Source organism: Mastigoproctus giganteus, chromosome 8, assembly GCF_048544385.1.
Source record: "Mastigoproctus giganteus isolate SK-2022 chromosome 8, ASM4854438v1, whole genome shotgun sequence".
NCBI lineage: Eukaryota > Metazoa > Arthropoda > Arachnida > Uropygi > Thelyphonidae > Mastigoproctus > Mastigoproctus giganteus.
In genome coordinates, this window is record NC_143582.1 from 212,284,873 (window position 1) to 212,308,140 (window position 23,268).

The following is a 23,268-nucleotide window of genomic DNA, read 5'->3' on the forward strand; positions in this document are numbered from 1 at the left end:
ATAACTAACACAAGTTACAGCTATTTTTAGGAGTTTATATCTTAGTTTTCAAATACATACTTTTTTACATCAAAATCATCCTACCTTTAACAGTAATTGTATAATTACAACTGGACTTAATTCTGAGATCAGGATCTGTAGCCTCACAGTAATTATTATATTGTCCCACTTCAAGATAATCTTGTAAAGTGCATTGTACTTTTAAAAGTCTTCCAGATGATGAGAGAAATCGTGGTTTTTTGATCCTAATAATGTTTTCTTTAGCAAAAATTTCCTGATTATGGCAATCCTTACGAAGTGGAGACGGTGGTTTATGTTCTACAAAAATATATGAATAAGCATTATTAATTAAAATTGCATACAAAGAAAGTCAAAGATGACTACAGATTAAGGCAGTATATAACCATTTTCTGAAATCAGCAAAGCAACAAATTTTTTTTATTATTTTTTTTATTTCAATGCACGATAATCAAAACAATCTACCTTAGATTTTAATGAACAATGGATTTTCCTCTTTTGGTGATATCATTCAATTAAAAACAAATTAGTAATTTCAGATCAATTAATGGAATAATGATGCCATTTCTAAAATTTAGTGCAAACCAAAGACTGTCACTGTCTCAGGAGGGAATGGTGTCTGATCAAAATTCACCTGCATTCAATTTCAATCATGAAGACTTTCTGCTCTCAATGACGACCGAGCACTGAGTTCTTGATGTTAGGGTTTGAACTTGTCAGTATTAGTATAGGCATTTGCTGTACCAGCAAAAAATAAAAAAAATAAAAATTATATTCAACCTAGAGACAAATCGCTTTCCATGGTTCTACCTGAAGTGCTAATATATTTTTAACAGAAAATTTTATGGAAGTTTTACTTCCATAAAATTCTTTAGATAAATTTAACTCATGAACTAAACCATTCAACTCTTCTTATTTAATTAAAAAAGTGGTGTGTTATAATTTTCTAGTTGGTAGACCAAATCTGTCATAGTGGTCAGTCTAGCAAATATATAACACAAGGATCCTCATTATATTCATCATAGCTTCTTGTATTCCATGATTTTGAGGGATCTAGCATCAGAAAGTCTTCATTATATGGAACAGGCCTTGTTGTTGATATGTTAGAATATTTGATGCTGTGCTTGCTTTTTTTCTGGACATCCCTAATATTTTTCTCATGAAGAAATAGCAATTGTCAATGTGTTGCACAATTCTCTCCACACCACAGAAACAGCAAAAAGATAATACAGTTAATACGGCACATACGTGAGCCCAAGTTTCATCCCGATCACCAATCTTGCAACTAAAGTACAAAGAATATGCATGTTTAGTAATACTGTAGATTTTGTTCCTTTTTTTTTTTTTTTGTTGTTGTAAACCATTCACACAAGTAACAGAGTTGGCGTGATTCACATGCTTTCTTTGCCTCTGCTTAAACATTTTAACAATACAATGCTAAGGAAAACACAGAAGGAACAAACAATATGCAATAGATATGCAGATAAATTGTATACAATTTTCGCACTACAATGGCTGGCTTCCATTAGTGAAAAAGAAAAGAGGGAAGTAGACAGATCAATTTGAATGTGTTAACCATCTCCAACATCATTATTATTTATTAATATTTAAAGATAATAACAACAGTTCAGTGTCAGATCTACTTTCCTAAACTGTAGTAAGATATATGAGGGCTGTTCAATAAAGAATGATCAATAAAGTTCTTACCTGTTCTTCTTGGCTACCTGTTTAATAAAGGATGGTTCTTTTCAAAGCAGTTCCCATTTGATGAAATACACTTACTGCAACATTTCTGTCATTCTTCAAAAACATGTCGGAAGCCATTTTTTGACATGCATTTGAGAATCACCTTGGATGTCTTTAAAACCTCTTCTGGCGCTGGAAACATTTTCCTTTATTGGTTTTGGAAATTAAAAAAAAAAAAAAAAAAATTGCAAGGTTAGGGCTGTAGGCAAATGAGGAACACATCTGACATTAACGCTGGCTAAGTTTGTTTGTTATTTGGTTTTTAGGAGCATTAGCAACTAAGGCCATATTGCTCTGGGAATATGCGGTGGTCATTCCCTTGACCTTTCCGCATCCTCCGTATTTGGTGGTGACTGGTTCGAATCCCAGTCTAATCAAGAAGCGTGTGATATGCACTGCTGCTCCTTCCCACCTGGCTACGGAGATGCCTGCTGGCTAAGTACTCAATGACAATATGAGCAATGTGAAGTCCTGCATTGTGATGCAGCATCTGCCCACCTGCATGTAGTTGTGGTTGTTTCGACAAATGTGATCCTGCAAAGTGCACAGTACAGTTCTCTAGTAAGGTCCCATAACAGTAATATGATATGGCACAACATGCTAGTAAACCATTCCTTGAATGTCAAAAAACAAAGAAATGACCATAACTTTTCCTGCAGAAGCCACAACTTTTGCCTTTTTTAGTGTTAGCAATAAAATAGATTCCAAACAGAGCTTTGTTGCTTACTCTGTGTCGAAAGGATAAATCCATGTCTCATCTGCCACTATCACCTTGTGCAGGATCTCACGTTCAATGACAGTAATGACAGTATGCTACTGTAACAGGATCTAGAAAAGTTAGGCAGATGGGCTGAGAAACGGCAACTGAAGTTTAACATTGACAAATGCAAAGTACTGCATATGGGTAGTAGTAACCCCAGAGAAATGTACCAACTATGTGGTACTACACTCAGGATAGTGGAAAACGAAAAAGACCTGGGGTAATTGTGCAGTCAGATATGAAGTTTTCTGAGCAGTGCCAACAGGCTGCCAGAGAAGGTCATTGGGTGTTGTCAATTATATACAGGAATTTTGCTAGTAGGGAAAAGGAGGTGATTATCCCTTTGTATCCCTTTATATAAGGCAATGGTCAGGCCACACCTTGAGTACTGCACACAGGTCTGGAGGCCTCATTTTAGGAAGGATGTAGAGTTGCTAGAAAGAGTACAGAGAAGGGCAACAAGATTGGTGAGGGGGTGCTCTTACCAAGAAAGGCTTAAGGTCTGCAAATTGCAGTGCCTAGAGACTAGGCACCTGCGAGGTCATCTGATTGAAGTGTATAATGCCTTGAATCGGTTGAGTATGCTCAACACTGATGGGATTCTATCTCTTGCTCAGATTATGAACCTGAGGAGACAAATTCAAATTGAGGAAAGACAGTTGTAGAATAGATGTGCGGAAATTTGCTTTTAGCCAGCGGGTAGTTGATTGCTGGAACAAACTTCCATCTGTCATTGTGGAAGTTGGTAGCTAAAATAAATTCAAGGAAAACTGGACAAATGTTTGGAGCAAATGGATGGGTGAAATGGGAAGAGGGATTTTTTTTTTTTTGGCTGATAATCTTCAGGCTTGCTTTCATGCATCATGTGCCTCTACTAATGCTAATCTATTATGCAATGATCTTCTTTTGCAATTAAAGAAGCAGTGTTTATAGTTTCTGTGGTGAAAAAGTAGTTCGAGCTTTAGGATTACCAATTTTCGTGATCGAATCACATCCATTTTTGAAAATCAAATGAGAGCTGTGTTAATGGAAATGTAAATCCACCATAAGCCTCTTAACTTTTCATAGGTGCCTCCGTAGCCAGGTGGGCAGGAGCAGCAGTGCATAGTACATGCTTCTTGATTAGACTGGGGTTTGAGCCCGTGACCACCAAATACAGAGGATGCGGAAAGGTCAGGAATGACCACTGCATATCCCCGGAGCAATATGGCCTTAGTTGCTAATGCTCCTAAAAACCAAACAACAACAACCTTTCATATGATTCAGCTGATGTTTTCTTGAGACAGAAAAAATTTGAGAGCAGCATACCGTTGCTCAAGTGTCATGCCTATTGTTACATAGGTAAAATTGAATAGGCATAAACTTGACCAACAGCCAAGGTCGCACTGTGCACACGAATTAACTGCCCAGTTAATATGTGATGCAGCTTGCTTTTTTGCAGCTTAGCTAGAAAGAGCAAGTAGTATGGTTGTTCATGAAACATGATCATTCTTTATTAAACAGCCTTCATATGTTTACGGGTAAAGAGAAAAACCTGTATAAGTAGAAATTGTAACATGATGTAAAATTTTAAGAATTATTTTCAAAATCTATGCATAAAAATTGACTGCAAACAACTGATTATCTTAGTGGAAGTAAAAATCATGTTAGCAGGCATAATCAACAGCATGAAAATAATAAAGCAACATGCTGAAAAAGCAACTATTAAAAATGGAACAATTATAATTCATTCTTTGTGATATCAAAACTTTCTCTATTTTGTTAGATTTTATTAATTATAATGTTTTTCCAAGTGCTTTGTTAGATCTCATTTTGCTAAATTTATTTTTCCCTAAAACAGTCACAGACAAAATGACAGATATAAAGCAAGCTTACTAATACACTCAGGAAGTGCTGTAATATTCCATTTTAAACGTGATGCACAATGAAAATATTGATGCTTCATATGGCGTGTTGGAATAACATATCCTTCATTGCACACATACTCACAAGCTGTGGATAAAGAGTATTCCTTTGATTTAGATTTGCATTTAACTCTTCCATTTTTTATGGCTGGAGGATGAGAACATGCTGGTACTATTAAAAAAAAAAAAAAAAAAAAAACTAAAGCTGTAAAGTTTACTATATATAAAACAAACTATCTACATAAACAAACTGTCAGGTACTAATAATCCTGCAATTAACTAATAAAAAATTAATATCAGAAGTTTAAAATAATAGAATAATACAAATTAAAGTTACATTTGACCCAATTCTTTCAGTTTTAACTCATTTCTGATATTATATTAATATTATACACTTCCAAGACAGCTGTGGCCATGATGACTCAGCATATTATGTTGTGAACTGTGTTTATTCTAGGCTGGTTTGCACAAGCATAGGAGAAACAGACTTTCCATGAGGAAAAACTCTGCCTAAGAACTGCTGCCTTCAGTAGAGTTAAATATATAGACAAGCCCTTGTACAATAGAAAGACCAGTCACTCTTACTACTTTTTTTTTTTTTTTTTTGATTTGATAGTTGTTGGCGCATCGGCTTCTGTGGCCATATTGCACCTCCCAAGGTTTTTTAAGTACTTTGATCCAAGGCCAAGGCGGGAATCGAACCCGCAACCTTTGGGTTGCCGGGCAGGTACTTTACCCACTCGGCTAGCCCGGTCGGCACTCTTACTACTAGGACTCAGTGAATAAACATCAGTGATCCATACTGCAGCATGTGCTTCATGGGAAAACTGGCTAAAAATGAGTAAATACTAACAACGAAGAACTCCAGGACATCTGTAGATGATGTATAAACTGTAGCAGAACTACAATGACTTTGACAACATTGGAAATAATTCAATAACAGCGGGAAACTAGGCAGGGGTACATATGTATAAAGAGCCGACCGGGCTAGCCGAGTGGGTAAAGTACCTGCCCGGCAACCCAAAGGTCGCGGGTTCGATTCCCGCCTCGGGCTTGGATCAAAGTACTGCAAAAACCTTGGGAGGTGCAATATGGCCACAGAAGCCGATGCGCCAACAACTACCAAATCAAAAAAAAAAAAAAAAAAAAAAAAAATATGTATAAAGAATGTACAAATTCACAGAAAATAAATGTGCAGATGCACAAGGAATCTGTTCTTAGACAATCACCATGAACTAAATTCAATTGCATTGTCTCACAGCTGAAATGTCAGGTCTCAGAAGAATATACTCCAGAATAGTGCAGAAGTAACCCAAAGCCATAAGATAATCATTACCAAACAGCACACAGCAGAAACAAAGGTTACACAAAACATTTTCTTTGCATGAACAGCGCTAAAACTTGCTTCAAAGCCAAAAGCACCAGATGTTATCAGAAAAAAAAACAAAAACAAAAAAAAAAAAAAAAAACACACTACACACTTCTCCCATCCATACCCTCCAAGAATTTTAGTTCTTCCTTGAATTTATTCAAACTATCCACTTCCACAGCAACAGATGGAAGTTTGTTCCAACAAATCAACCACCCACTGGCTGAAGGCAAACTTCGCACATCGATTCTGCAACCATCCTACCTCAGCTTAAATTTATGCCCCCTTATATGTGTAGTCTCAGCAACAGGAAGAATGCTATTTACAATCAGCTTACTCAATCCAGTCAAGGCCTCAAACACCTCAGTCAGATCACCCTGCAGGTGCCTAGTCTCCAGAAGTTGCAATTTGCAGAACTGAAACCTTTGTTCCCTTCACAAATCTGGTTGCTCTTCTCTGCACCCATTCCAGCAGTTCTATATCCTTCCTAAAGTGAGGCCTCCAGTCCTGTATACAATACTCAAGATACAGCCTAACCATGGCCTTGTACCAGAGCCGTGCAAGGGTGAGGTGAACGAGGCTCATGCCTCAGGTTAAAAGATGAAAGCAGCACCAAAAGAAAGATTAAATAATTTTTGAAATTAATGATGAATAAATAAATGTTATATATTTATAATAAATACTGCTCATGAGAATAAAAATCACTTTAAACAGTTTTTATTTTATTTTTTTGTCATATTTTTATTAAAAATATGACAAAAAAAAAAAAAAACCAGAAATGGTTTATTTTTTATGTACCAGAAATTTTATGTACCAGAAATGTATTTTAAATAATCCATTTTTTTTAATAAAATTTTTATTTAATATTTTAGGGGAGGTCGCAATTTTTCATTTTGCCTCAGGTACTAAAATGGCTCAGCACCATCCTGCCTTGTACAAAGGCATAATCGCCACCTTATCCCTTTAGTAAAGGTTCTGTACATCACTGACAAAGCCCCATGAGCTGTTCTGGCAGCATGGTTTGACCACTTAAGATTTATAATTTATCCCACTTTTCGTTATTTGAAATTTCTTGAGCTGTGTTTTTTTTCACTTTTTTTCTATTATATACCTCTTCTCAATTTCCTGATTTTCATCTGGTAACCTCCCCCCCCCCCCAAAAGAAAAGTATAATTTTCAGAAAAATACACTACGGGTAAAAAAGAGACAAATGATAACGTGATATTAGTGCAGATATATTATCTGTGATTCATTCCCTATCCCACCCTGAAAGGTAGAGAAGGGAAGATGTATCACAGTTTATCAGTGTCTGTAAGTGCCAAACAAACAGTTAATTTCTCAATAACTCTAGGAAAGTGAAATGAAAACAGAACATACTGTATTATCACTTTGAGAATACTAATGGGGAAAGGTATATGGGAGAAGGATATAGTTTTATTTCTAAAAAAAAAAAACCTAAAAATTTTAAAGTAGTATCGGTCAAACACCATGAGAGTGCCTTGGTGTTAAACATTAAATTTTGACACTTTTTGCAAGAATATGGTCATTGTTACCTGATTTTCCGATCATCCCTATATTAAAAAAAAAAACTATATTAAAAATTACCACCACCTATATATAACTGTTTGGAAAGATCTGGATTAAAGTCTCATTAGAGACCAGAGAATTTCTTAAAGGATATAATTTAAAGGAATTGGATAACTGCAGCCCATTCAATCAGGGCTACAATTAGCTAATTTCAGACAAGGGAATAAGGGTTTCTTCCTCCCTATAAGTTATGTAGAGTTTTTTCATTCCAATAAGAAAATCAGCACACGAACACATGTATACAGACATAATGCACAGCAAACCATACGAATTAGAAAATTATTCAAAATAGTACACTATGGCTTGAGTACCTGATGCACCAAAAATTTTCAAGGACAAGATTACTTGTATAGGCTTACCTTTAACAGTAATAGAATAGTTACAATGAGCTATTGATCTTAATTCTGGGTCTGTAGCTTCACAATAATTGTAATATTGTCCAGGGTCAATACGCCCTTGAAACTTGCATTTTACTTTCAATTTTTTTCCTTTTGATGATAAGAATCTAACTTTCTTTATCTTAGCTACTCCTGATTTAGCAATAATAGTTCTGTTTTTGCAGTCTCCTGGATGAGGATGAGGTGGTATAACTCCTAGTAATATTAAAAACAATAAAAACAAAAAAATATGTATAACTATGAGCAACTTATATAATTAAATACTATCTTGATAAAATGAAAGTTCAAGAATCACAGAAATAAAAGCCAAAATCTCATAATTTGCAACTAGATCTGATTTTTTCACTAATACAGTGATCTGAAATTATTTTCAAGTTGAGATCAGAGTTAATTGAACAACCTTTGGTAACATTAGGTAATATTAAACTCCTAGTAATAGGAGTTTAATATTACTAATGAATCGATAGTTCCTAATAATCTAGTAAAAGCAGTGAATGATTACAATTAAGAGTACCACCACATCAATTTTTCCTCTCCTCTAGCATCTGTTAGAATCACAGTATTCCTCAAGTATAGTATTCACTTTGTATCTGAATAATTAGATGTGCGGAAATTTGCCTTTAGCCAGCGGGCAGTTGGTTTGTGGAATAGACTTCCATCACTTGTTGAAGTTGATAGCCTAAACAAATTTAAGGCTCAGCTGGACAGGTATTTCGAACGAACGGAGGGGTAAAATGGGAGTAGTGGTTGTGCTTTTTTTTTTTTTTTTTTTTGGCTGATGCTGAATAAGCTTGCTTTCTTGCATCATATGCCTCTACTAATGCTAATGCTAATTAATTTTTAATTGGAGAATAATAACTGTAAAAAATTCTTTACGATTCCATGCTTATATGCAAAGTGCACACACACCTGTGTTAAATTTCTGTAGAAATTCAGTTTGAGGTTTGATTTGTTTGATTCTGACACTTAAGTGTCAGAAGTTAGGTAGTTAGGAAATATTTTTTTTGAATAATAAGACTGCTGTAGTCAATGGTATTTGTTCTTATTATTTAATATAATGTAAAAATAACAAATAAAATTATGAAGTGCACCATTTTCAAGTATTTCTTTCTTTTATATAATAATAGTTCAGTAAGTAAACCATGCATTTGTTCTTGGGATTTTTTTGTTTTCTGTGTCCATCAGAGGGTTAATATTTAGTTGACATAATAGCAAAATTTAGTGGATTATATTTCAAAGTTTTTAAATGAAATTAAGCATATTTTGGTTAATACCAGCATATTGATAAACCAAGTTCCTAATTTTAAGTTTATAAAAATTGTCATGCAATTTTTATCAACTTAAAAGCATTATTAATCTTAAAAAGTATCATTAACTGTTACTGTTAAAAAAAATAAACAAAAAAAAACTGTTATATTAGGACCACCAGAGAATAAATTCATCTGCCCATGTGTATTATGTCCATAAATTGCATATGTTCTCTGGTCAATTTGACTGTTTTTCTGGACGAAAAACCCAAGTTTCCAGGAGGGGAAACTTTGCTAATCCACACCTGAGACCAACTAATTCAGCCACAGAATGAAGAAAAAAGTCTATAAAGCAGTTTCTTGCATCATTGATCGTATTTGAATACAGGCCTTTTCCACACTATGGGGAGAACAGTGATTATAACCACGGTGCTTCCCATGTGGACTAACTGGTAAATAAATGGTCCACATTGTTGCAGTTTGCTAGGAAAAGAAGTAAATCTTTGCATTGAGTTATATCGAATTACCTAGCAGTCTGATATTTGTTTATTTTTTTGTGTCATTTTTCCCCTTTCACAACAGATTTCAATTGCTTAATTCAACTGTAAAAAACATTACTGCAAACTAGAAACAATTCCAATATGTACATTTTTGATTATGGGATTGTCTTCTAATCTTCAAATCATCACCTACCACCAAGAATACCATCTTCCCTGTGTTTTTCTTTTTTTTTTTAAAGGCACATTAGCAAATATGCATAATGTGCCTACTGTCTTCACCATGACTTCATTCATCTGTCCACATGTAACAACACGGCTCCAAGTGGATGGGTTTTCATGAAATTTTACATCTGACCTTTTAAAAATGCCGAACCATTCAAATTTCATTAAAATTAGATCAATAGAAATCCAGAAATTATTATTATTATTATTTTTTCTCTCTGTATGTAATAACTTGACTCCCCATAGATGGATTTTCATGAAATTTTATATGGCTCTTTTAGAAAGACTTGCTAAGCCATCCCAAATTTTATTAAAATAATATAAATTGAAACCCTTTTTTTTTTTTTTTTTTTTATGAGAACCCCAAACACGAGAGGTATTATAACCTATAGTACTTAGTACCGTGCTTGGGTTGGAGATTGAGAATACGAAAGAAGATATTTGTTGACATTGGACTTGAACTTCTGTAGATTGTAATTTTCAGGAAATACGTATGAAGGAAGGTTGTTCCAGAAAACGGCAGTTGAATGAATAAATGAGGAAGATGAAAAGTTGGTTCTGTGGGTTTGAAGTTGCACAGTAAATGGATGTTGGCTGGTGGCGGCACGTGTTCGGACTGTTTTGAAAGAGAGAGCGGGAATTATAGAAGCCAATTCAGAAGAACAGTGCCCATGGAAGTATCTGTAGAAGAGGCATGCAGCAGAAACAGTGTGTCTATGAGACAGCAAGTGGAGAGACTCTGTTAGAGATGAATCATTAATTAACCTAACTGCCCTCTTCTGAATGGAATCAAGAAGCCTGAGAGAGGTTTTGGGGGCACCACCCCAGATGTGGGAACAATATTCCATGGCAGGGCGGATTTGAGATTTATACAGAGTGAGCAGCTGTTTGGGAGAAAAGTAACGGCGAGAGGGAAAGAGAAAACCAAGTTTTTTAGATGCAGAGGAAGCAATATTTGTAATGTGCTTGTGCCAAGAGAGATTAGAAGTCAGGGTAATCCCCAAAAGAGATATATCATTTTGCCTAGAAATTGGAGTGTCACTAAAGATAAGCATAGGAGCAGAAGAATCCTTTTTGCGAGATATAAGACAAGATTGAGTTTTAGAAGGGTTGACATCAACTAAGTTGTCTTTGCTCCACTGGAGAATTACCTGAAGATCGGCATTTAAGGAATTGGCAGCAGATTTTCGAGAACTTGAAGCTGATTGAGCTAGACAAGGTTTCTCAAAATGGAAAGTTGAATGCAATGTGCTATCATCGGCAAAACTATGGATAGGATTTCCAGTCAATGGAAGAAGGTCATTGATATACAAGAGGAAAAGAGTGGGGGAAAGAACTGAACCTTGGGGGACACCGGCATTAGTGGAGAAGTTAGAAGACAGAGAGCCATCTACCATCACCCTCAGTGAGCGATCAGAGAGAAAACTGGATAACCAATTACTAAAAACAGTTGGCAAACCATAAGATGGAAGCTTGTTTAGAAGACCTTTATGCCAAACACGATCAAAAGCCTTTGAGATGTCAAGAGCAACTACTTGTGTTTCACCGAACCTTTCCATTGAATTAGTCCATAAATGGGTAACATAAGCCAGAATATCACCAGTGGATTGACACTGACGGAATCCATACTGGCAATCGTTGATCAGACGGAAGGTTTCTAGGTAGTTTAAGAGTTGGCGGTTAATTGATTTCTCCATTACTTTAGAAAGAGTAGAAGTAATTGCAATGGGACGATAATTGGATGGGAGGGATTTGTCACCCTTTTTTAGGAACTGGCTGGATATGAGCAAATTTCCAAGCAGAAGGAAAAACACCTTTGGAATAAGAAAGTGAAAAAAAGGCGGCAAAGAATAGGAGTAAGTTCAGGAGCACAGGTAGTAGTAGTAGTAGTAGTAGTAGTAGTGGATGCCTGTCCAGTTCCTCCTTAAATTTATTTAACCTATCAACTTCCACAACGACAGATGGAAGTTTGTTCCAGCAATTAACCACCCGCTGGCTAAAGGCAAATTTCCGCACATCTATTCTACATCTGTCCTTTCTTAATCTGAACTTATGTCCCCGTAGGTTCGTAATCTGAACAAGTGGAAGGATCCCATCAGAATTCAGCGTGCTCAACCCATTCAAGGCCTTATAGACCTCAATCAGATCACCGCACAGGTGCCTAGTCTCCAGCCACTGCAATTTGCAGAACTTAAGCCTCTCTTGGTAAGAGAATCCCTTCATTCCCCTCACCAATCGTGTTGCTCTTCTCTGTACACGCTCAAGCAAATCTACATCCTTCCTAAAATGAGGCCTCCAGACCTGTACGCAATACTCAAGGCGTGGCCTGACCATTGCCTTATACAGAGGGACAATCACCTCCTTTTCCCTGCTAGCAAAATTCCTATATATCATTGACAAAACCCCATGACCTGCCCTAGCAGCCTGTCTGCATTGCTCAGAAAACTTCATATCTGACTGCACAATTACTCCCAGGTCTTTTTCATTTTCTACCACCTTAAGTGTAGTACCACACAGTTGGTACGTTTCTCTGGGGTTACTTCTACCCATATGCAGTACTTTGCATTTGTAAAGGTTGAACTTCAGTTGCCACTTCTTAGCCCATCTGCCCAAATTATCTAGATCCTGTTGCAGTAGCACACTGCCATTACTGTCATTAACAACCCTGCCAACCTTTGTGTCATCTGCAAACTTCGACATTAAGCCTGATATACCTTCATCAATATCATTGATAAATACACAAAACAACAGTGGACCCAACACCGAACCCTGTGGGACTCCACTAATAACATTAGTCCACGAAGAGCAGCACCCATTGATTACCACCCTCTGTCTTCTCCCACTTAACCATCCTTTTATCCATTGTAGCAACTTACCCTTAATACCATTCTGCTCCAATTTGTACAGTAGTCTTCCATGCGCAACAGTGTCAAAAGCTTTCCTGAAATCCAAGTATATGATATCAAAATTATTCTTCGCATCCAGTTCCTTTGTGACCACATCATAATAACCAATCAAATTTGTCAGACAAGACTTTCCCTTAAATAAATAAATAAATAAATAAATCTTTATTGTGAAGTAGATTTACAGCACAATATCCCATCACGGCGACGAGCGCCAGGGGTTCACATATAGATAACATAAGTACAAATTCAAATGGCTACAAAATATAGCGAACACATACAAAAGGCTACAAAATACAGATTACAAATGCAAAAAGAAATACAAATACATCATAAAAACAAGGAGCTGAACACAAATAAAGAAAAACAAATACAAGTTGGCAGTGATTCAGGTTTCAAGAGCTTTGATAAACTTGTCTGTCCTTCTTTTTACTTATTATGGTGTCGATGTCGGCGTCCACACGGTTGAGGGCAGCGAACAAACCCATGCTGTGTTTGAATTATTGCTGCAGTCTTGTCTAGATGATCCTGCAATGCATCTTTAACCAGTGACTCCATTATTTTACCCGGAACAGAAGTTAAACTAACTGGTCTGTAATTAATCGTGTCACCCTTCGATCCACCTTTGTGAATTGGGGACACATTTGCACATCTCCAGTCCGTGGGAACCTCCCCTGAGTCCAAGGATGCTCTCATAATTATGGCTAAGGGTTTGCTTAGTTGCTTTGCCGCCTCCTTTAAAATAACTGGATAGATCCCATCCACCCCAGGTGCCTTTCTTATGTTTAACTTCAACAATTTCTCCTCCACTTTGCTCTCAGTTATTACAAAATCATTAAGCACACTGCTACAATTTGATAACCTTCTTCCATTTTCAAACTGTAATAATTCCTCACGTGTGAATGTAGATACAAAATACTCATTCAGTTTGTTTGCTATCTGAGCAGGATCATCAACAGTCGAACCATCGATGTCAAGTGGACCAATCATATTCATCCCCTTCCTTTTAGAGTTTATATAAGTAAAGAAATCCTTGCTGTTTTTCTTAGCATCCTTTGCCAAAGATTTCTCGTAATCCGCTTTCGCCTGCCGAACCTCCTTTGTGACCTGATTACAGACTAGCTTATATCTGCCACAGGCTTCTGCGTCACCTGATAATTTATATGCATCCCATGCATTTTTCTTCTCTGTCACGAGTCTCATTAGTTCATTTGATAACCATTTAGGCCTAAACCTTGAACGATATTTCTTAATCGGTATATAAAGTCTAGTAGCTTCCACGATTAATTCCTTGAATGCTTCCCACTTAGAATTTACTGTTGGTAACATCGTCAGTTGATCCCACTGTACAGAATTTAAAAACTGTCTGAGACCACTGTACTCCCCTTTACGGAAGCAAAAACCCTTTCCTTTACCCCTGACGGTAGTTACCTCTTTGAGTAAATCCCACTTCAGCACACTGTGATCACTGCCACCTAGTGGTTCCTTTATCTGCAAATTCTTAACACACGAATGATCACTGCTGATAACCAGATCAAGAGTGTTACTTTCTCTGGTTGCCTCTCGAACATGCTGCTGCAGAAAACAATCATCCAATAAATCCACAAAAGTCTGACTGGTGTGTGAGTGACCAACCCACAAGTTCCAGTCAATATCTGGGAAGTTAAAATCCCCCATTATAAGACATTCAGATTTACTGGCCCACTCTATTTCTCTGTACAATTGTTCATTGTACTCATTCAAGTCATTAGGCCTATAACACGCTCCTACCCTTATTTTTCCTTTCGCAGTGCTTATCTCGCACCAAACTGACTCAACAGAGCACTGTTCATCTATATTAACTGGGTGCACTTCCTTTGATTTTATGTTTTTCTTAATTAACAGCATAACACCCCCTCCCTTTCTGTCCTGTCTATCCTTTCTGTACACATTGTCGTCCCCAAATTCCAGTTCTGCATTCCTTATATCTTTGTGACACCACGTCTCTGCTATCCCAACAATATCCGCCTTTGATGTCTTGACCAACACTTCAAATTCATCAAATTTATTTACTATACTTCTAGCATTGGTATACATGCAAGCATACATGCTCCTATGCCTATTCCTTGTTACCCTAACACATCCCATATACCCAACTATTCCATGATGACTGCCATCCGTCCCTGAAACCCCCAACACCCCTCGCTCCAGGTCGCTTCTTATTCTAATAGAAGTTGTGCAAGAATCACCTTCACCTCTGCCTGCGGTTACTGTTAAACTATTAGTCTTTGTATCCCCCCAAACTAGCAGTTTTCCGACCCACCTAACACTGCCTCGATAGCATCAGCAAATATTCTTGCACCCTTTCTATTTAAGTGTATCCCATCCCTGTAGAAGCAATCTCTCCTGTTAACAAGTACAGTCCAGGCTGAAAAAAATTCTACCCCTTGAGCCTTGCACAATCCTTCCAGGGCCGAATTGATCGACAAGGCTCTCATCATGTACTCCCTCCTATCGTGTCTGGGCAGAATTGCAGACACTTTCAAATTCAACCCTATTTCACGGCTTTTTTTCAACAGTGACCTGTACTTGTTGAGTAATTCCGCCGGTCTCCTACTCTTAATATCATTAGTGCCAACGTGTACAACTATATCACCTTTTGTGCCCTTGAAAGATGATATCCGCTCTACAACGTCATCAACCTTTGCCCCTGGCAGACATACCCTGGTCCTGTTCCACCTATCCTTTTTACAAAGGATGTTCCCCGTTTCCCTGACAATAGAGTCACCAACAACAACTAGTTCCTGTGGGACCAGCACATTCTGCCTTAGGGGTTGCCGCTGTGTTGCGTGATGACCAAGTGCAAGCTCTGGCGTTGATGTGGGCAGCTGAGAGCTTGATGGGCCCCTCAATTTAGTTCCTTCGAGGGCATCCACCCTGTCCTTCAAGCTCTCATATAGGCCCATAAGAACGTCGAGTTGTTGCCTGATTTCGATACACTCCTTGCATCGCGCACACACAAAGACATCCCCCATGGCAATATCATGTTCCGTTCCAGAGAGTTCGGCAAACATTTCACAAGCTGCAGGTTTTGAGAACAAGTGGAGAAATACCATCAGGACCTGGAGCTTTCTTAGCATCAAGATTCATCAAAATCCTTCTGATATTCTTTTGACGGAAGACCACAGGAGGCACTGAATGGAGCGTGTTAGGAATGGTGGGAGGTGTTTTACCAAGATCATTAATACATGAGCTCAAAGAAAAATGGGATGCTAGCAGGTCAGCTTTATCCTTGGCTGAAATGACAACAGAACCATCTGGTTTGGACAGAGGTGGGAGCAGAGATGGGCAAAAGTTGCGGCCAATAGCTTTGGCAAAGACCAGAATGCTCGGCTACCATTAGGGCAAGAAGCAAGTTTTCTACTCTTAGCCTGTTCAAACTCTAGTTTGGACTGATTAATAACTGCTTTACAATTGTTGCGAGCTTTGGTGTAGGCAGAAAATGAAACTGAAGAATTAGAAACAAGCCAATTACGATATGCAACGTTCTTCTCTTGGACAGCCTCAGCACATTTATTGGAAAACCAAGGTTTAGATAAAGGACGAGATTTTAAAGTGGAGTGTGGGATAAAGGATTCCATTCCTGCAAGAATAATTTCACTGACACGATCTGAGCAAACGTTGACATCAGAAGTTTTGAAACAGTAATCAGACCAAGGAAAAGAAGAAAAGAAGTCTCGCAGGTCATCCCATTTTGCATTCTTGTAATGCCAAACAATACGAGGTTGGGAATAGCCATGAGATAAAGGTTCCATTGGAGAAGAGGCAATCACCAAGTTGTGATCTGAAGTGCCTAAAGGACCTCTCACTTCAACCTTGTACTTAGAAGGGTTGTTTGTGAGAAAAAGATCAAGCGTATTGGCTGTATGATTAGGATTGTCCGGTATTCTTGTAGGTAAATGAACAATCTGTGCTAGGTCATTAGTAATTGCAAAAGCCTCAGCATCTCGACCTGCTGGGTCGGTGTGACTAGAAAACGGAAGCCAGCTGGAGTTGTGAACGTTAAAATCACCAAGGAAAATTACCTCACTGTTAGGAAAGTTGGACTGGAGAAAGTCAAGTTGCAAAGAGAGGAAGTCAAAGAGCTCCAAGTGATTAGTGGAGTTGGGAGAACGGTAGAGACAACAGATGAATTTTACACAATGAGGTAGAGAGATTTTAAGCCAGAGAAGATCAAAGAGAGGAGATTCCAAATTGCCAAGTCTCTGACAGGGAATATCAGAATGGACATATGCACAAGTACCGCCTTTGAGGCGAAAGGAATCATACAGCAAATAATTTGGACATCTGAGATGAGCAGTAGTTGAATCAACTGATAACTGAGATTCAGTCAGAAAAAGTACATGGGGTTTGGAAGACTGCAAGTGGAAATGGACATCGTTGAGATTAGAATTGAGACCACGTATATTTGTGAAATGAATTAGGAAGTCCTTGGGAGGTTTAGATCTTTTCGCAGATAAGCTTGCTCTATTATTTTGATAATTCATGGTGTATTCAATAGTAAGAAAAAATGGGTGGAACATGCTGTATGAAGTAATGAAATTTTTGGATATGGCGTACATGTGGTAAGAATATACCCAGATCCTTGACATAACGTGGCCTCGACAATGCTCCCCGCATACACACTACTCGGACTCCCTCCAGTCACTATCTGGCAGAGTAGAGGTAGCAAGATTATATACTAGCTGATCCGGAAGCTTCCTAGAGAGTTACCAATAGGTTCAGTCCGGTGTACTAACTAGTGGCCGGCCTGCGAACACCGTTTTAGAGCTGTACCCTCGAAATGTAAGGAATATTGGATCTCGCCACGACATTCATCATAACCTCAAAAATCATCAATCATACTGCATGATGGAAGAGATAGGGAAGGGTTGGCCGGAACTTAGCTCTGGAGACGAAACATGGGTTCCACCACTTCAAGCCTCCAATAAGCAAAGTGGTGGTATTTCACCGGTTGATGAGAGTCATCTACCACCTAGTACTGCCTGGTAACATAGAGGGGCGGCATTCCTCCATGTGGTGTGGGCGCCACACCTCGACCCCTGCTTACGTTGGTTCACACCTGGGTGGTCACCCACCATGTACTTGTGCATGAAGGTTATACCCAGGATTACTAACAGTCCCACCATCGTGAAGGTGCAAGCAGAGGATTTGGCTGTCATAGACCGTCCGGACTTCGCCGAAATTGGGTCCACTTTGACTTGAGTGTCACCCGAATATCAGTTCCATCAGCGTTTTAGACTCCCAGGTAGCAAGAACAGCTTGTCTGGCATATCTGAGAGAATGTCTGTGACAACGTTTTTTTCATACATATCACATAGGCTGTTCATATATTATGCTGAAGCACTGGATGTTATGTTTAGCATTAGCATTAGTAGAGGCATTTGATGCAAGAAAGAAAGCTTATGCAGCATCAGCCAAAAAAAAAAAACCACTTCCACTTCACCCCTCTGTTCGTTCAAAATACCTGTCCAGCTGAGCCTTAAACTTATTTAGGCTATCAACTTCCATGACAAGGGATGGAAGTCTGTTCTACCAACCAATCACCCGCTGGCTAAAGGCAAATTTCCGCACGTCTATCCTACATCTGTCTTTCCTCAATTTGAATTTATGCCCTCTCAGGTGATTATTCTGAGCGAGAGGAAGAATCCCATCAGCATTGAGCATGCTCAAACCATTCAAGGCTTTATACACCTCTATCAGATCACCTCGATGGTGCCTAGTCTCCAGACACTGTAATTTGCAAAACTTAAGCCTTTCTTCGTAAGAGCACCCCTTTGTTCCATTCACTAATCTCGTTGCCCTTCTCTGTACTCGTCCCAGCAGCTCTACATCCTTCTTGAAATGAGGCCTCCAGACCTGTATACAGTACTCTTGGTGTGGCCTGACCATTGCCTTATACAAGGGAATAATAATGACCTCCTTATCCCTGCTAGAAAAATTCCTATATATCATTGACAATACACCATGAGCTACTCTTGCGGCCCGTCTGCACTGCTCAGAGAACTTCATATCTGCCTGCACAACCACCCCCAGGTCCCTTTTATTCTCTACCACTGTCAGTGTAGTACCACAGAGTTGATACGTTGCTCTGGGGTTGCTGTTTCCCCAAGTGTAGTACTTTACATTTGTCAACGTTAAAACTTCATTTGCCACCTCTCAGCCCATCTGCTTAACCTTTCCAGATCCTGTTGCAGCAGCATAGTGTCAGTATTGTCCTTGACAACCCTGCCAACCTTCGTATCGTCTGCAAACTTGGACATTAAGCTTGATATACCATCATCAATATCATTTATGAATACAGAAAACAGTAATGAACCCAACACTGAGCCCTGATGGACTCCACTAATAACATTAGTCCACGACGAGCAGTGTCCATTGATTACCACTCTGTCTTCTCCCCCTCAGCCACCCCTTTATCCACAGCAGCAATTTGCCTCCAATGTCACACTGCTCCAATTTGTGCAGCAGTCTTCCATGTGCAACAGTATCAAAAGCCTTTCTAAGATCAAAGTATATAATATCAAAGTTATTCCCTGCATCCAGTTCTTTTGTGACTGCATCATAGTATCCAATCAAATTGGTCAGGCAAGACTTCCCCTTAACAAAACCATGCTGTGTCCGAGCTATAACCGAAGTCTTGTCTAAATGATCCTGCAGTGCTTCTTTAACTAGTGCCTCCATTAATTTTCCTGGAACAGAAGTTAAACTCACAGGTCTATAATTACTTGTGTCAGCCTTTGATCCTCCTTTGTGAATTGGGGTCACATTTGCACATCTCCAGTCTGTGGTTACCTCCCCTGAGTCCAAGGATGCTCTCATAATTATGGCTAAGGGTTTGCTTACTTCCTCTGCTGCCTCCTTTAATACAACTGGATAGATCCCATCCACCCCGAGTGCCTTTCTTGTATTTATCTTCCACAATTTCTCCTCCACTTTACTCTCAGTTATTACAAGATTCTCTAGCTTACTGATAGAGTTGAATACACCTCTGGCTTTCCCCTCACTAAATAACTCCTCATGTGTGAATGTTGATGCAAAATATTCATTTAGTTTGTTAGCTACCTGAGCAGGATCATCAACAGTTGACCCATCGATATCAAGTGGACCAATCTGATTCATCCCCTTCCTTCTAGAGTTTACATAAGTAAAGAACTCTTTGTTGTTTTTCTTTGCATCCCTTGCCAAAGATTTCTCTTAATCTGCCTTCGCCTGCCTAACCTCCTTTGTAACTTGGTTACAGATTAACTTGTATCTATCATAGGCTTCTGTGTTATGTGTTAATTTGTATGTATCCCAAGCATGTTTCTTCTCTGCCATATGCCTCATCAGTTCATCTGACATCCATTTAGGCCTAAACCTTGAACAATATTTCTTAGTTGGTATGTAAAGCCTAGTAGCTTCCAAGATAAGTTCTTTGAATGCTTCCCATTTTGAATTTGCTGTTGGTAACATCATCAGTTGGTCCCACTGTATAGAATTTAAATACTGACTCAGTCCATCGTAGTCACCTTTACGAAAGCAATAACCCTTCCCTTTACCCCTAATGGTAGTTACCTCTTTGAGTAAATCCCACTTCAGCACACTGCGATCACTGCCACCTAGTGGTTCATTTATCTGCATATTCTTAATGCATGAAGAATCACTGCTGATAATCAAATCAAGAGTATTCCTCCCTCTAGTTGCCTCCCGAACATGCTGATGTAGAAAACAATCATCCAATAAATCCACAAAAGCCTTACTAGTGTGTGAGTGACCAGCTCCGAAATTCCAGTCAATATCTGGGAAATTAAAATCTCCCATTATAAGACTCTCTGATTTACTGGCCCACTCTATTTCCCTGTACAGTTTCTTATTATACTCATCAGAGTCATTAGGCCTATAGCACACTCCTACTCTGAATTTTGATCTCCCAATGCTTATGTCACACCAAACTGACTCGACACTGCACTGTCCAGCGATGTCCACTGGCTTCACTTCCTTGGATTTTACGCATTTCTTAACTAATAGCATAACCCCCCCTTCCTATCCAGTCTATCCTTTCTGTAGATGTTGTACTCTCCAAATTCCAGTTGTGCATTCCTTATATCTGTGTGACACCACGTCTCTGATATCCCAACAATATATGCCTTTGATGTTTTGAGCAATATCTGAAGTTCATCAAATTTATTTACTAAACTCCTGGCATTGGTGTACACGCAAGTATACATGCACCTATTTCTATTCTTAGCTACCTTAACACAACCCATGTGTTTACTTGTACCGCAATGGCTCCCAGCAGTCTCTGAAATATCCTGCATCTTGTTTTTCAGGCTTCTGCTCATTCCAATAGAAGCAGTGCAAGAATCTCTTTCACCTCTGTTAGTAGCTACTGTTAATCTATCCATCTTTGTCTCCCCGCAAGCTAGCAGTTTTCCGACCCTCCTAACACTGCCTCGATAGCATCAGCCTATATTCTTGCACCCTTTCTATTTAAGTGTATCCCATCCCTGTAGAAGCAATCTCTCCTGTTAACAAGTACAGTCCAGGCTGAAAAAAATTCTACCCCTTGAGCCTTGCACAATCTTTCCAGGGCCGAATTGATCGACAAGGCTCTCATCATATGCTCCCTCCAAATTTTTGGAGGGAGTATATGATGTTTATTGCTGTGTGCTGGCTACAATGTAGAATGGGCAATGTTACAGATGTGCAGAAACAAATATCTTATTGGTTAGCACATAAGTCATTGTTTTTTTCTCTTTTATTTATTTATTTTTTTGTTATAAATCATGAATTATTACTATTTATTAATGCACCTGAAATGTAATGCACTTCATACATTAACTTTTTTTCTACCTAATTTCTAGTAAATACAAACATATTTTTGTCACTGTACAAAGCATATATTCAGACAAAGATATATTCATATATGCAACAGAATAATAAAGTTGAGGTAATGGAACAGTGTTGAAAAATAACTTTTCCACTTTAGTTTATGTAAATGCAAGATAATTTACAATATAGATTTATACTCACTGTGACAGTGAACAGTTTTTGTTGAATTCCATTTTAAGTTTGGCAGACACTGAATGATATGGTGATTCAAATGACGTGTAGGAATGGCGAAACCCTCTTCACAGGTGTATTCACATACTACTGATGGTATGTACTGCTCTGAAAACCTTTTATTACAGTGAACTCTTCCATGCTGGACAGAAGGTGGTGTAGAACAGACAGCAGCTAAGAAACACAAATAAAAATTAAGGTATTTCTCTATAAAATAATTAGAAATCTTCAGCTAAGTCTTTAAATAAAATAAAAGTATAAGTGACGTATAATAATAACTTATCAATATTAAGTTAACTAATTGTGGCACTATTATATATAATAGAGCTGGCAGCGCCTCATGCACGATTGCCAGCTCTATGACGACCTCTGCAATGCATTCATCACCAAAATACAGTATCTACCATATGGCCAGGAGCACCACATCTTGGACACTAGGGAGGAATATTAGGCTTTCTCCAACTATGCACTGGCCCTGTTCACAAGACGGAGGACTCTTATTGCAGCGAATCGCAACCAACCACTGACACAATAAGGAAATGAACAAACCCGGAAGGTAATCGTCCCACAGAAGATGCCTGGAACCCAATGGCCTCCGATGATCAAGGCACAAAACCCTGAAGTGGATCTAAAGTTGAATCAATGAGAAATGACTCTATAAACAACAGTGACGGAAATACCACATGGATGGGAAATGACACAAGAAAGACCCCACAAATGCCAACAGGCAAATCTGGACCTTTTGACTGTAAAGACTGCAGAATGAACAGGAACCATCCCATGAATGATCCAGCTCCAGTCTGATCTCTGCTGGGAACGGACTAGGACCACCAGCCTGTTTGTTTGTTACTTGGTTTTTAGGAGCATTAGCAACTAAGGCCATAATTGCTCCGGGAACATGCAGTGGTCATTCCCTTGATCTTGCCACATCCTCCGTATTTGGTGGTGATGGGCTTGAACTCCGGTCTAATCAAGAAGCGTGTGCTATGCACTGCTGCTCCTTCCCACCTGGCTACGGAGGTGCCAGTACCACCAGCAGCTCTGCTGCCAAATGCTATATGGCGATCTGAGTGGGGTACCCTAACCCTATTCATCTTTAATTCCCTATCCCCGGTAGGAGGGAGAGGAGACAGATGCTCTGTTTCCTCCCTTCCCTGCCGACTCATCTCTTCACCTGGTGAGGCATGGGCCTGCCTCACTGACCACCTGGGGTCACCTTCTCTATCATCCCCCTACTTCTGCCTTTCACCTCCCAGTCTTCAGCCCCTCCTCCATTCTACCTGTATACCCTATCCTTGGCAGGGGGAGGTAACTTTTCATCATCTCCCCCACCTGCCATCCAAACTTCTCTCTGGTGTGGCATGGGCATGCCAACACTATCTAGCAGGGGTCATCTCCTCTATTGACCCTTTACTTTTACTTCTACCCCCAGTCTTCAGCCTCCCCTCCCTCGCACTATTATCTTTCATCTAGCGTATAGCCCCCACGCATCTAAATTTAATAACAACAAAATTTTGCCCGACCTATTAG

General features: G+C 38.8%; 1 protein-coding gene across 1 annotated transcript in view; it reads right to left on the minus strand.

Annotated features, from left to right (window-relative positions):
• Positions 1–23,268, minus strand: part of LOC150082247 (uncharacterized) — a 299,068-nt gene that overhangs the window by 81,393 nt on the left and 194,407 nt on the right. The window contains exons 11-14 of the mRNA XM_090379208.1: positions 21,709–21,912; positions 7,744–7,977; positions 4,400–4,600; positions 85–318 (exon numbers count right to left, since the gene is read on the minus strand). Of these exons, the coding sequence (XP_090235334.1) occupies positions 85–318; positions 4,400–4,600; positions 7,744–7,977; positions 21,709–21,912 (873 nt within the window). The remainder of the gene's footprint in view (positions 1–84; positions 319–4,399; positions 4,601–7,743; positions 7,978–21,708; positions 21,913–23,268) is intronic.